This window comes from Chamaea fasciata, unplaced genomic scaffold (genome assembly GCF_029207755.1).
Source record: "Chamaea fasciata isolate MVZ Bird 193981 ecotype frontalis unplaced genomic scaffold, bChaFas1.0.hap1 SCAF_5, whole genome shotgun sequence".
Classification (NCBI taxonomy): Eukaryota; Metazoa; Chordata; class Aves; order Passeriformes; family Sylviidae; genus Chamaea; species Chamaea fasciata.
In genome coordinates, this window is record NW_027094090.1 from 65,295,965 (window position 1) to 65,309,616 (window position 13,652).

Consider the following 13,652-nt stretch of genomic DNA (forward strand, 5'->3'; position numbering starts at 1 on the left):
GAAACAAAATATGCCCTGAAGTCTATGGTTCCTATAAAAAATGCTAGCACTGGTATGCCTTCACAGTTATTGTAGTAGACTGACCATGGAAAATTTGTGGTAGTGCAGCGTTCTAAGAGTTTTCAAAGCTTCTCATGAGCAACTTTTTTTGGGGGGTGTAGTATATGAGGATCATTTTGAAGTATTTTGAGAAGCTTCTTAAGTTGTATGTAAATATTTGACACTTAATATTTGTTTTTCTGAGCATGAAATTTGCTATTACAAATTCTCATATTTTTACACTTCATTTAATGGTGCGTTAACAACTAAGAGGTTGCTTATATGGCGGTATTAGCCAGTGGTTAGTGGCATTATCCTGATATAAGTCAGGAGTGCCACAAAAGATACAGGTCCTTGAGACCTACCTCACCCCATCCATTTTTCTGCACTATAACAAGTTAACTGGGCTGGGGAGCTGACTCGTATTAAAATTAAATCAGGTTGGTTTTTAAAGCTGATTTCAGTCTGGATGACTTTTACCCATTCACCTAACTGAATATCAGTGAGAACACTGATGCTAGCATGTGAGGGTAGGTGTGCCAGAGGTGTGGGAATGAGCATGTGAACAAGAGAGAGACCAGGGCTGTCTTAGGTGCTCCATCAAAGTGCTTATTGAAGTGCAGTGTTATGTGTCTCATCCATCTTTTATCCCACCTCAGATCTGGCTGTTGGCAAACTGAACTTCAGTTTTGGCTTAATTTGGTTGAGCATATATGAACTGATACTGTGATTAAATTCATGTCACATGAAAGAAAACAAAAGCTTTTTGCCCCCCCAATGGGGGCAATCATGCAGCTTACCTACTTGCTTGCATTCTTATAGCCACCAGATGGTCATAGGTGGTGTCGGTGAGGATTTAATATTTAAACTGAACACTTAATCCTTCTTCACATGGACCTTTTCCTACCAGGACTGAAATCCTTCTGGCAAAACTAGTGCCCTGAAGGATGACGCCAAGTATACTATTGTGTACTATTGTCAGCATATTATACAAGTATACTATTGTCTCATACCAATGCAGGGGACTGAGATGATGGGTGTTTTATGTAATTTTTCCAATACTAATGGTAATTCAGGACATACAAGACAGTTTTGTATGTCCTGAAAATTTAACAAAATTTTGGTTTTTTAAACAAAAAGGTTTAAATTTTATTGGTGAAAGTCTTTCAATAGTTACAATTATTGGCACTGTCAAATACAGCAAGGGAAGGCTGGTTTCATAAAACAATCCATTAAATTGTGTCTTAGCATGCTAAATGTGAGCAAGCACCCATGTCTTAATACTTTCAGAATGTCTTCACAGAAGTTAAATGTTCTGTTAAAGTCACTGATATGAAGATTTTGTTCAGAGCTGCCTATGCATCGTTCATTTGCTGAACCATTCCTAAGTTCAAAACCTTACAACCTTGCAGTCTTTTGAGCTTGTCTTTGTCTGTCCTCCTTAAGCTCTTCCTGTGATCTGTCTAAACAGAAAGTCTTTTAATTGGAAGGGAAAAAAGAGTTACTACTCTCTGCTAAAAAAATAGATCAAAATATCAGTGGAATAATACTTCCTTGCTATTGTTCAGTTTGCATTTGAGGTTAAAGGAGCAAAATGTACTCAGGAACGGCTTGATCTTTCAGATCTTGGTGGATGGGATTTAGTGGTTGAAGACAAACTACTGTTCATCAATATTCAAAGCTTACAAGGGAGTTCTAACCTTGCTGTAAAGTCTGGATTCTCACTGGTCGTACTCAGTGAAGGGCATCCAGAAGGCATTCATTGGATGTTCTCTGTTTAGGCTAATGAACTGGAAGCCTCAGACAGGTACTGAGAGCTTATCTTACCTTCTATTGATTAGCAGCCAGAAATTGTGATCTTTACTTTGGAATATATAACATAGGAATTGAGGCTGGGAGGGCAGTTACCCAGTTTTTTAAGTTGTTTGCCTTATTTTCATGGAAGCTGTTATACGAGCTGGTACTGGTAGTAACACTATATCCACTTACGAATACTGCTGCAGCTGTTACCATAGAGTTTATGCTCTGCAAAATAAGTGGGATAACTTGTGTCAAAAATCTGATGTTCTATGCTTGTAAATAATATGGATTTCTAATGACCTTGTTGGGTGTTTGGGTTTGTGGTTTTTTTTTTCTTTTAGATTCAGCAATTGGAGGTGCTGCTGCTTCAAATTATGCAAATTCCACTTGGGGTTCTGGAGCCTCCTCCAACAGCAACACCAACGCCAACCCAACTCACATCTGGGACAAGGTGATTGTAGACGGGTCTGACATGGAAGAGTGGCCTTGTATTGCCAGCAAAGATGCTGAGTCTTCTTCCGAAAACACCACCGATAACAACAGTGCCTCAAACCCTGGCTTGGAGAAGAACGCTCTGCCAGGAAGCACCACTAGTAACAAAGGAAAAGGAAGCCAGTGCCAGTCTGGAGGCACTGGAAACGAATGTAATCTTGGGGCCTGGAAATCTGATCCAAAGGCTAAATCTGTTCAATCTTCCAACCCTGCTGCCGAGAGTAACAATGGACTAAATAATTGGAGGAACTTGAGCGGACAAGACAGAATCAGTCCTGGTTCTGGCTTCAGCAACTTTAACCCAAATAGCAACCCATCTGCTTGGCCAGCACTGGTTCAAGAGGGCAATTCTAGGAAAGGAGCTCTGGAATCTGATAGTGGTAGCTCCAATGCACAGATTAGCACCGTAGGTCAGACCTCTAGGGAACAGCAGTCAAAGATGGAAAATGCGGGTGTTAACTTTGTCTCTGGCAGAGAACAGGCTCAAATTCATAACACTGATGGACCAAAAAATGGAAACACTAACTCCTTGAACTTAAGTTCACCAAACCCTATGGAGAATAAGGGAATGCCCTTTGAAATGGGCTTGGGGAACCCTTCCAGGAGCACTGACACCCCTTCTCAGAGCACTGGAGAAAGAAAGATGGGGAGTGTTGGATCTTGGGGTACAGCTAGGGGGTCTTCTGGAACTGACACAGTCTCTGGGCAGAGCAATTCTGGAAACCATGGGAACAGTGGAAAAGATAGGGAGGACTCCTGGAAAGGAGCTTCTGTTCAAAAATCTAATCGGTCAAGAAGTGATTCTTGGGATAACAATAATCATTCTACGGGTGGTGGGTCTTGGAACTTTGGCCCTCAGCATGCAAATGAAAGCAAATGGGGTGAAGGGAACAAATTAACATCTGGGGTCTCTCAGGGAGAATGGAAACAGCTGTCTGGATCTGATGAACTGAAGATTGGAGAGTGGAGTGGTCCAAACCAACCAAATTCTAGCACTGGAGCATGGGACAATCAAAAAGGCCACCCTCTTCCTGAAAACCAAGGTAGTTCCCAGGCTCCCTGTTGGGGAAGATCTTCAAGCTCTGCAGGAAGTGAGGTTGGAGGTCAAAGCACTGGAAGCAACCACAAAGCAGGAAGTAGTGACAGTCACAATTCTGGACGCCGATCATACAGGCCTACACATCCTGATTGCCAGGCAGTCCTGCAGACTTTGCTTAGCAGGACTGACTTGGACCCTCGAGTGCTTTCAAACACCGGCTGGGGCCAGACTCAAATTAAGCAAGATACTGTGTGGGATATTGAAGAGATGCCACGGCCCGAGGGGAAGTCTGATAAAGGAACTGAGGGGTGGGAGAGCTCTGCCACACAGACGAAGAACTCAGGGGGCTGGGGCGAGGTACCCAGCCAAAGCAATCAAAACAAGTCTGGATGGGGTGAGCTCTCAACCCCAACGGAGTGGAAGGACCCCAAAAATACTGGAGGATGGAATGACTATAAGAACTCCAGTTCTTCTAATTGGGGAGGAGGAAGACAAGAAGAAAAATCTTCTTCCTCTTGGAATGACAGCTCTAGTAAGGATCAGGGGTGGGGTGGACGGCAGACTAACCAAGGATGGTCTTCCGGTAAGAATGGCTGGGGAGAGGAAGTTGACCAAACAAAAAACAGTAACTGGGAAAGTGCAGGAAACAAGCCAGTGTCTGGTTGGGGTGAAGGTGGGCAAAATGAGATTGGAACTTGGGGTAATGGTGCAAATACAAGCTCTGCTTCAAAGGGTGGATGGGATGATTGTAAAAGAACTTCAGCATGGAACGAGACGGGTCGACAGCCCAACTCCTGGAACAAGCAGCAGCAACAGCAGGAGTCTTCTGGTTCCTGGGGTCCACTGCCCCAAACTCCAAGTAATGGGCGGCCTCCAAACCCAAACTGGAACAGCGGACCACAGCCAGTTGCCCCCAAAGAGGAGGAGCCTAGTGGCTGGGAAGAACCTTCTCCACAGTCAATCAGTCGAAAAATGGATATTGATGATGGCACTTCAGCATGGGGAGATCCTAGCAGTTATAACTACAAGAATGTGAATCTGTGGGACAAGAACTCACAAGGAGGACAGGCCCCACGGGAGCAGAGCCTGCCTACTCCAATGACTAGCAAATCACAAGCATCAGGTACTAGTCTCATTCCTTTCTTCAGCAAGCTCCTATAGCTTGTAATGACTGTAATGTTATTGACTCTAAGGAGAGATGCTTGTAGCCTCCAATTCCTGATAGTTTTATTCTATAAAGAAAACCAGTTTCTTACTTGAATATTTGGTTATGTATTTAAAGTGTCTTTAAAATTTGAATCCATCAGTCCTCTGCTGCTTGTGCGTCAGTAACTGTGATCTGAATACTGGTCATCTTGCCAGGAGATGATGTTTGTTAGCTGGCAATTCTGCATATTCAGTTTGAGCTCTGAAGAACAGGTTGAATTACAGAATCAAAAACCTTTAAGGCTGAGTCCAGCCATAAACTTAATAAGCCCTTCACTGCTTACTCCATGACTAAACTGTGTTCCTCAGTGCAACATCTGCAGGTCTTTTAAATACCTCCAGGGATGGTGACCTAACCACTCCCCTGGGCAGCCTGTTCCAGTGCTAGAAAATCCTTTTGGTGAGAAGTTTTTCCTAATATCCATTTGAAACCTGCCCTGGTGCAACTGGAGGCCATTTCCTCGTGTCCTATTTCTTGTTACTTGGGAAAAGAGACTGCCCCCAATGTGGCTACAGCCTGCTTTCACATAGTTGTAGAGAGAGCAGTAAGGTCTCCCCCGAGCGTCCGTTTCTCTAGACTAAGTAGCATTTTTTATATTTAATTATTAGAGAAATGGGGAGAAAATCTTTACTTACTTTTAGTCAGAAACCTTTTGCTCTGAAACACTTAGTCAACACTTGAAATTGAGTATGTCTGTGACTGTTTTAGTAAAGTTTGGCTTTCCTGTATGATAAAAAATACTTGAAAAAATATTTTCTTCTTTGGAATAAGGACAATAAAAAGTTACATAGCCTGGAAATGTATTAAAAAATTACTATGTGATCTTTTCCTCTGACTCAAAGACACTTTACAAAATGCTATCTTGATTTAATATGTATTGCAAATATGTACTTTAAATGCTTGTAATTAGTCACAAAAAATTCACAGATTGGAGGTCAGTATTAGATGTGGGGTTCATGTTTAACCTGGGAGAAGAGTATTACTCATCATAGTATTCTCTTCCTTTTCATCCCTGGAGGTCAGTGCCCACTGTAAATTGATTGGGAATGATTGTCAATTCTGTTGCACTCACACTACTGAGAACCTGAAGTTCTCAACAAGAACAATGAAGCAGTAGATAAATTTTGTGGTGCTGCACTGCAGTAAACAGTTCATTGTCTAAATTTTCTGTAATGAAACCTCTTTCTCCTTTGTGCAGTCTGGAGCAAAAGCACTCCACCTGCTCCAGATAATGGTACGTCTGCTTGGGGTGAGCCAAATGAAACCAGTCCCGGGTGGGGTGAAGTAGATGATACAGGAGCATCGACTACAGGCTGGGGAAATGCACCTTCCAACACCCCGAATGCCATGAAATCTAGTGAGTATAGGCCAAATACCAGTTTCTTTGCAAATGCCTTCGAGATTCTTTGTGTTTGACCTTTTGACATAAGTCACCTGTGGAGGAATTGTTATCTGAGGCCTAAAAGCAGTGTTGAATGTTTTTATAGGATTTTGATGGATAAGTATTAAGTGTTTGTAAATGACTGAAACTTTGTCTTTTAAGGTAGTAAATTCCTAACTAAGCAATTAAATGAGCAGCTCTGATTCTGGAAATGCTGAAACACAGTAAGCAAATGTGTATTTTTCTCTTTTTCTCTGGGTGCCGACTTTTTTCATGATAAGTCACTTTTTCTGATCATAGGAGGATAAGGCATGCACAGTACTAACAGATTTCACTGTGGAGGCCATTTCATGGTTATCTATGCTTTGATAATGCAACTTGGCTTTGAATGGATTTTTTTAATTGTATAAATGAGAAAAATTTAAACTTTTTAAAACTGCACTTTGTAGTAGAACCTAAGTGCCTGCAGCCGTGTCTTTTAGGAATGAGTTGTTGAAATACTTCGAAAATTTACTTCAAAGTTAAAATTTTGCTATATTAAGAGTTTTATTATTCTTGATGATATAAGATAGAGTTTTATTATTCTTGATGATATAAGATAGAGTTTTATTATTCTTGAGGATGTAAGATATTGAAGATATCATTATTCTTGATGATGTAAGTTGTTTGTATAATTTTTATTTCACTCCTTTTAAGGAAAAAGCAACAAACAAAAGCAATATTATTGCCAAAGTCAGTAACATTTGGATGTGAAGTTTCCTGTAGGAACTACTGATGATACACAAGTGTTTCTGAACTTGACTTGACTATGCCCATTGTAAAACTGTTTCCAGCCCAGAAGCTGCTTTTGCAACATGTAATTGTTTGAAATGAAGTGCTGTGCAGATAGTTTGCTTTTGGGTCATTGACCCTTCCTCCCACCCCAATTAAAGAATTTGGCCATTTTTGAGACAAAAAAAAAAAAAAAAAGAGAAAAAAAATAAAAAAAAGAGCTTTGTTTCCTTAGTATTATTATTGTGACAGGCTTTTGTGGATGGCAGGCTTCCCATGCCTGCTACACAAACTTGGCACTTTGAGAATGCTAAGCTGATTTTAGATGGATGTACTCTTTTATCTATAAGACACCTAAATCTGGCCAAAATAAGAACTTCTGAAATTGATCCATTGAAGATTCTGTTGATTTGTTAATGCTTAATACAGTCTTTTAAGACTATACATGGTCACTTACCATAACTGGTCTGTATGTATGCCAGAACCAAAGAACTATGACCTATACATGCTGTACTATATGTGAGCTGTCCCCAGGTCCAGAGTAAAATCCAGGGACAACAATCATCTAGCCATGACTGGGAAAGAGCAAAAAATCAGTTTGGAGACAAAGAAGAAAGCATAGATCAGTATCCACCTGTTGAAAAAAGTAGATTTATATAGTTCTGCCAGCATTGCATAAGAATATTCTGCCAGAAAGTGGAGAATAAATTCAGTTTTCTGTAAAACCTTTTTTTTTTTTTAAATTTTGAAAATTTCTTTTGTGTTCTGTAGCTGTGTTCTATACCTCCTTATTCAACAAATGCAAAAAATTAAGCCAGTGTCATACAGACAACTCATCTTTACATCACTGTCCAGATTCACATTCAAAAATGCGCAAGAGCTGTCAGTGCAGAAAAATAATCTATAGTCGTGTAGTTGAAACCAGTATCATAGTATACAAATATATAATAAAAATAAATTAAAGCTGCAGGGACTACCCAGTATAATATTTCCAGATTGTGTCCTTGACTCTGCAATCATATTACTTAAATGTAGCCTTTTCTGTGTAAGTAGCACAATTAAGGGGTCAAGAGGTAGATCTTTTTGCACTTGGACCAGTATGTTTCATAAGCAGCCCTCAGTTTTAGTACCCAGTTGAACAGACTTTGAAAAGCTGTTTCCTGTGAGGTATTTGAGGGTTTATTTATGATGCATTTAAAGGTATCTTTTAAACCACTATAAAATGCTGCTGTACTTATTTTCATTTTGATCACAGTAGAGATCCCCGTGGTAGACTAATTGCAATTCCTGGGTTGTTTTACATTCAACTTTCTGCTATGTATGTTGATGTCTTTATTCCTGATTTCCACACTGAAACCCCTGACAATTAAAAAATTAATTATTACAAAGGAGATAATGATGATGGTGGAAATCTTTTTTAAAATAGGTAAATACTAAATTAACAAATAGAGGAATAAATGTGCAGAATGAAGAGTTACAGCAGGAAGAACAGCTGGATAGTGGACAGGATGAGGACTTGGGCTCCTGATGGCATGTCAGTAAAGGTTAGAATTCCAAGTTGTGTGACAGTGCTAGACAGTAACAGGAAGAAAAGAAGCCAAAAGGGAAAAGTCTGAACTGATACAGTGGAGGGGTTGTAGCTTTCTGATGTAGTTAAACAGCTCTGCTTGTCTCTTTAGTAACATTGTTAGGAATAGAATTTGTAGTAGAGGGGTTGTTGGGTGGTTTTGTTGCATTAAACTACTTTTGGTGTTGTTTGTACCAGAGGACATTGTCAAGGCCCTTGCCTTCAGATTCTACTTAGCTGTTGTTCCTGAAAGCTGTTTGGTTTCTGCAATTTAGTGGGAAAGTGTAGGGCAAGAGGAATATTAAGTGTGCTTTGAAGGTTTTCATTTGCACTTGAAAATAATAGATTGTCTTTTAAATGCAGCTGTATCTGTATAAGAGATCCCTATTGCTATTATATCTTTAAAGGTTTGACATTTCTTTAAAAGAGTTGGAAAACATGACATGCAAATATGTCACCAAATCTCTTGGGTTTTGGGATTCGTGCACAAGTTTTTACAGCTGTTAGAGTGAAGACACATTCTTGAATTTTTTTTTTTTTTTTTTTTTTTTTTTTTTTTTTTTTTTTTTTTTTTTTGTTCCTTTGGGATTCTGATGGTTTTAGCTAATGCTGCAGTGTTTCATCACCAGCTGCATGGTATTGTAGCCACCTTTGAGGTTCTTTTTCTTTTTCTGAAGGTTCTAAATCTATGCAAGATGGCTGGGGAGAGAGTGATGGGCCAGTGACAGGAACACGTCATTCCAGCTGGGAAGAAGAGGAGGAGGGAGGAGTCTGGAACACAGCAGGCTCTCAGGGAAGCAGTTCCTCCCACAACTCAGCAAGCTGGGGGCAAGGAGGAAAGAAAACACAAATGAAGGTAAAATGCTTGAACGATCATTACTACTGTGTTGTCTGACTGATGCATTGGAGCATTATGTAGTTACTTTTTAAGGTTTTGCAGAGTTAAAGAAAGGTGCCTCTTAAACTAGTGTAAAAAATGGGAGGTCTTCAGATTTGCTGTAATATATTATACCTGTTATGACTAATAAATCTTCCACTGGGTGTCAAATTATTTTGGTTTGTAAGCTGCACAGCCATTACTAAATGAAAATAAGCATCCCAGGGGTATTTCTCTTCTCTTGCTGACACATCTTTTTGTTAGGCTGCTGCTGTTCTTGCATTGCCTGCTGAAGTTTGGATTCCACAGTTGCTTTGGCACATGAACTTCTTATTTCTAACAACTGTTGGATTTATGTCTGACTTGTGTTTGGTGTTGTTGACATTTGGCCTCAGACAGGAGCAGGAGCTTGGCTGTAGTCCTGAGTAAATTTCTTTCTAAGATTTGTTTGCACTGAAGTTCTTGAGTACAGTAACACTTGTTACTGTATTAGTATTAGAAGGACTGTATTGTGTCTGCTTCTCATGAAGTAGGGCAGACTCAAAAGGCAAGGCAGTGCAGTTCCCTAAGATGTGGAGATACTGCTGTGATACAGCAGGGAATTTTACAATTCCTGTTTTGCAGAAATTATTCTCAGGGACTTTTTTGTCACTTAAAGCTTTTTAATTTTAATCACCAGAACAACTAAAATTTTTTTCACTGTTGAACTGGGCTAGTATTGATTTTGATGCTCTGTAAAGTACATTAAGGCCAAAGAGACATCCTGGTCAGCACACTGCCTGTGCAAGAGACACCATGCTAAAGGGAAGAAAGGCAAAGAAGAAATTTACCTCTGTATGCACTGGATTAAAGGATGTAGTAAACTGTTACAGAGAAAAAAATAAATAATGTTCACAAAGCTTTCCAGATTGCAGAATGAAACTGAAGGTGTGCTAAACATTCTGCATGACAACATTCAACCAGTTTAGAATACCTAACAGTGAGCAGTTGTAGAAGACACAATATTTGGTAAATATTTCCAAAGATGTAAATACTTAAAGTAATTTTTTAAAGAGATTAATTTCTCTGATACCAAAATTTTCATTTTAAACATGCACCTCTCAAGGATAAAAGAGAATTTAAGGAATCAAGAAGTTTCATGAACGTATTTTTGTCTCTTTTTTTTTTTTTTTTCAGTGTGCATTAAAAGGAGGAAACAGTGATTCATGGATGAACCCTTTATCCAAACAGTTTTCAAATATGGGCTTGCTAGTAAGTAAATTCTTTTAAAAGGAAGTCTAACTTTGTGAAAAAGCTGTAAACTTCAAATAAGCCAAAGGATCAACTGTTTCACAGTTATTTATCTGCATCTGCTAAGCTGGGATGTTATGATACCTGTAACTAGCTGGCTCAGAATAGCTTCTCAGAAAAACCCCAAATCTACTTTGATTCCTAAAGTTACTTTATGATAGCTCCTGCTCTGAGGTAGCAGTTTCCTTATAAGTAATAGATGTGGGAGGGGAATGTGTGTTTTCTTATTTTATTTGGTTTTGGGGCAGGGGATTGTTGCTTTTTGGTGTGGGGTGGGGTTTTTTTTGTTGCTGTGGTTTTGGGTTTGGGTTTTTTTAATTTTATTTTCATAACATGCTGTTTAGAGCACTCAAGATAGAGGCTCCTGCCTACAGTGTCAGACAACTGTGGTAAATCCAAGGTATTTATTCTGAATCTCAGACACCTATTAGAAAAGGAGATTTACAGCTCTCTGTCTTGGCTGAATTTACGTTTGAAGTACAGCAGGGTCTTTTTGGAACAAAAAGGGCTCATTATGAATCCATAAGTAAAGATTGTTTGATAAAGTGAATAAATAAATATCACATCATTGAGAAAAAGAGCTGTAGAGAAGTATTTAGAAAATAATTATGTATAATTTTTTAGGAACTTCTGATAAGCTAATTTGTAAAATATTTTGCAGGATTTTGTGCCAGTTGTCATCCTGTGAAGCAGGAATACTCTGTAATGCTGGCTAGCAGAAGATAACAATACAGAGTTTATGTGAGAAGTCTAGGGCTGCACAAGCTGTCACTGACATGCTTAGGATTATTTTGTAATGTCTTTTGACTCCTAAGCTCTAATTCAGTTTGCTAGACAGTACATGCTTCTGAAAGCTATAGGAACACCGTCCCAGACTGCCAACTGAAGAATCCCATGGCATCACATTTGCAGATTTGATGGCATGGCACGTCGTGAGGATGGGCTATCATTTTGGCCACTGTTTTCAGTGTTTTGTCACTCAAGCAGTGGAGCATGAGACCAGAGCTTCATTTATGGAGTGTCCATCGTTCTCCATCACTGCATTTGTGTGTCTGGTTTCATATGGGTAAACTTGCCACACACAGCATTAGGGGTTTGAGGCAAGGTGTGTCCAGGGTGATAGCAGAAGCCCCTTTGTTCAGTTTTAGTTTAAAGTAAAACTTTCATTAGCACAAGCATGTTCTTCCTGCATTCCACCTTTCTGAAATATTTTTCAGCATTGAATAGAAGTCAGAACTGAATTGTGGCTTTTTTTTCCCCCCCCAGAGTCAAACTGACGACATTCCAGGCAGTAAGATGGACTTGTCTGTAGGTGCGTATATTTTAATTTCAGTGCATTTGAAACGTGAGATCATGTGCAGTATTTTTATAAGGATGACATGCTGTACTCTGGAACAGTTTGTTTTAGCACTCCTCATAATGTAAGGGTAGAGTAAAAAGCATCCTCTGTCTTGTCTGTAAGCTTTGACTCTGGTGTGCAAGACTGGGATGTATATGTGTACAGAGCAGAGCTGTAGCTTGGGGCAGAGACATCTTTTAAGTTTGTATTCATTGTTACTATTGGAAGTAAGTGAAAATCTTTTACATTTGGTAGAGGAGTACTATTTACTCTTTATGCCAGTAGGACATCCCATTTACTACAGCTTCCTGGAGGTGATGTAAGGGGAGAAAAATTACCTTCTGTCATTGATTTCTTCAGTTGCATGCCTCAGGTTATTACAAATTAGTTTTCAGTAGAACTAGATTTTATGTTCTGGATAGCTTCACCACAGTTGCTACACAGCTTGAGCTTCATGGGCTGTGTGGTACCAAAGGGGGTAGTCAAGACTTACTTGTGTCTAATACCAGGTGTGGATTTGGTATTCTAATACAATCCAGACAGGTGCAGTGTCTCTCAGCTTAGAAGCCGTTGCATTCTTAAATTTCTGTCACACTTCATAGAGGATTCAGTTGTTCATTTTTCTCAAAGTTGCTGTCTTCCTCTGAAGTAGTTAGGGATCTCAGTAAGAGATGATTAAAATGTTTGTTGCTATGGTACGACACAGTATTGTGAAAGGTAACAATTTTTTGATATCTCTGGTTTGGCCTCATGCATCCTTTCTAGAATTCAGGCTCTGATTCTATCATACTTCTCTAAAGAATGTCTAGGTGGAGATCAGTCATCTTCATGGGTGTTCAGTTCTCACCTGCTGTCAAATGCTGCTGGTAAAAAACAGATCTAAGCTGTTCAGATCTAAACAAAAGAAGAGGTTGGTAGCCTTTACAAAAGCAGAGGTTGGTAGAGGTTGGAATGTGTTGATTATAGCTCTCTTAGTTCTTTTTTCCAAATTGAGGATCCTTTAGAACTTTGAAGGATCCTAAGGCCATCAGAGCTTCTAAGAAGGTGACTGCTGCTCAGAATATCCTGTGAAAGGGTGCAGAAAGGCTGCATCTTTTACCTTAATATGTTGTACTTCTTTAAGTTTAGTGTGCCCATTAATGGTGGCATCCCTTGGTCTTAGAGCCATCTATTGTGGCTTGTACTCTGTTTCAAAGACTGAGAATGTAACAGATCTTCATAGGCTTTTCTGTTACTTCTGTATTTAGCAGTTTTGCTCTTGTTACTTATGGCATTTGTTTGTGGAAAGGTATAAGCTGTTTTGCTCAGCTCAGGTCTACTTCTAAACTTGAAAAATTGGACTTATATATGAGGTAGGCTTGTTCTTCAACTGGTTTTCACTCAAGATTACAACATTCCATGTTTTGCTGACAGATAACTGCCACCGTGATGTTTTCCTAGTTTATGGATAAATGCACAGAGTTAAATCTGTGCTTGGAGACCACATATGTCTAAGAAAACTTTGGCTTTGGTGTGCTTGGAGCACCTTGGCTCTGATCATCATGCACTGTCATTAATTCTTACTACATTGGTCTCAGTCTCCTTGTTTGAAGAGTGTGTTCCCTTTATTTCAAGTTCTAGGGTAATACTTTTATTTACTGTCCAAGACAGAAAAGAGATGGATCAGTAACATGTCTGAGGCAGATATACTTCTTTTTCTATCAAATCTCTTTAATGGATGGCTTGTCTACTTTGAAAATAGGATAAAACTTCTATTTTCCCTATTGAAATATCTCCTATTCTGTAAGTTCTGAGATACAAAGTTTGCTACAGTAAAGTAGTGTGTCAGAATCACTTAATATTTTGTATTT

The 13,652-nt window shown here is 39.3% G+C and overlaps 1 protein-coding gene across 14 annotated transcripts in view; it reads left to right on the forward strand.

Moving 5' to 3' along the window:
* The window catches only part of TNRC6B (trinucleotide repeat containing adaptor 6B), a 136,672-nt gene that overhangs the window by 90,419 nt on the left and 32,601 nt on the right, over positions 1-13,652 (forward strand). For all 14 annotated transcript variants that reach the window (XM_066184180.1, XM_066184181.1, XM_066184172.1 and 11 more), the window contains 5 exons: positions 2,181-4,493; positions 5,776-5,934; positions 8,974-9,152; positions 10,350-10,424; positions 11,730-11,775. In XM_066184180.1, the coding sequence (XP_066040277.1) occupies positions 2,181-4,493; positions 5,776-5,934; positions 8,974-9,152; positions 10,350-10,424; positions 11,730-11,775 (2,772 nt within the window). The remainder of the gene's footprint in view (positions 1-2,180; positions 4,494-5,775; positions 5,935-8,973; positions 9,153-10,349; positions 10,425-11,729; positions 11,776-13,652) is intronic.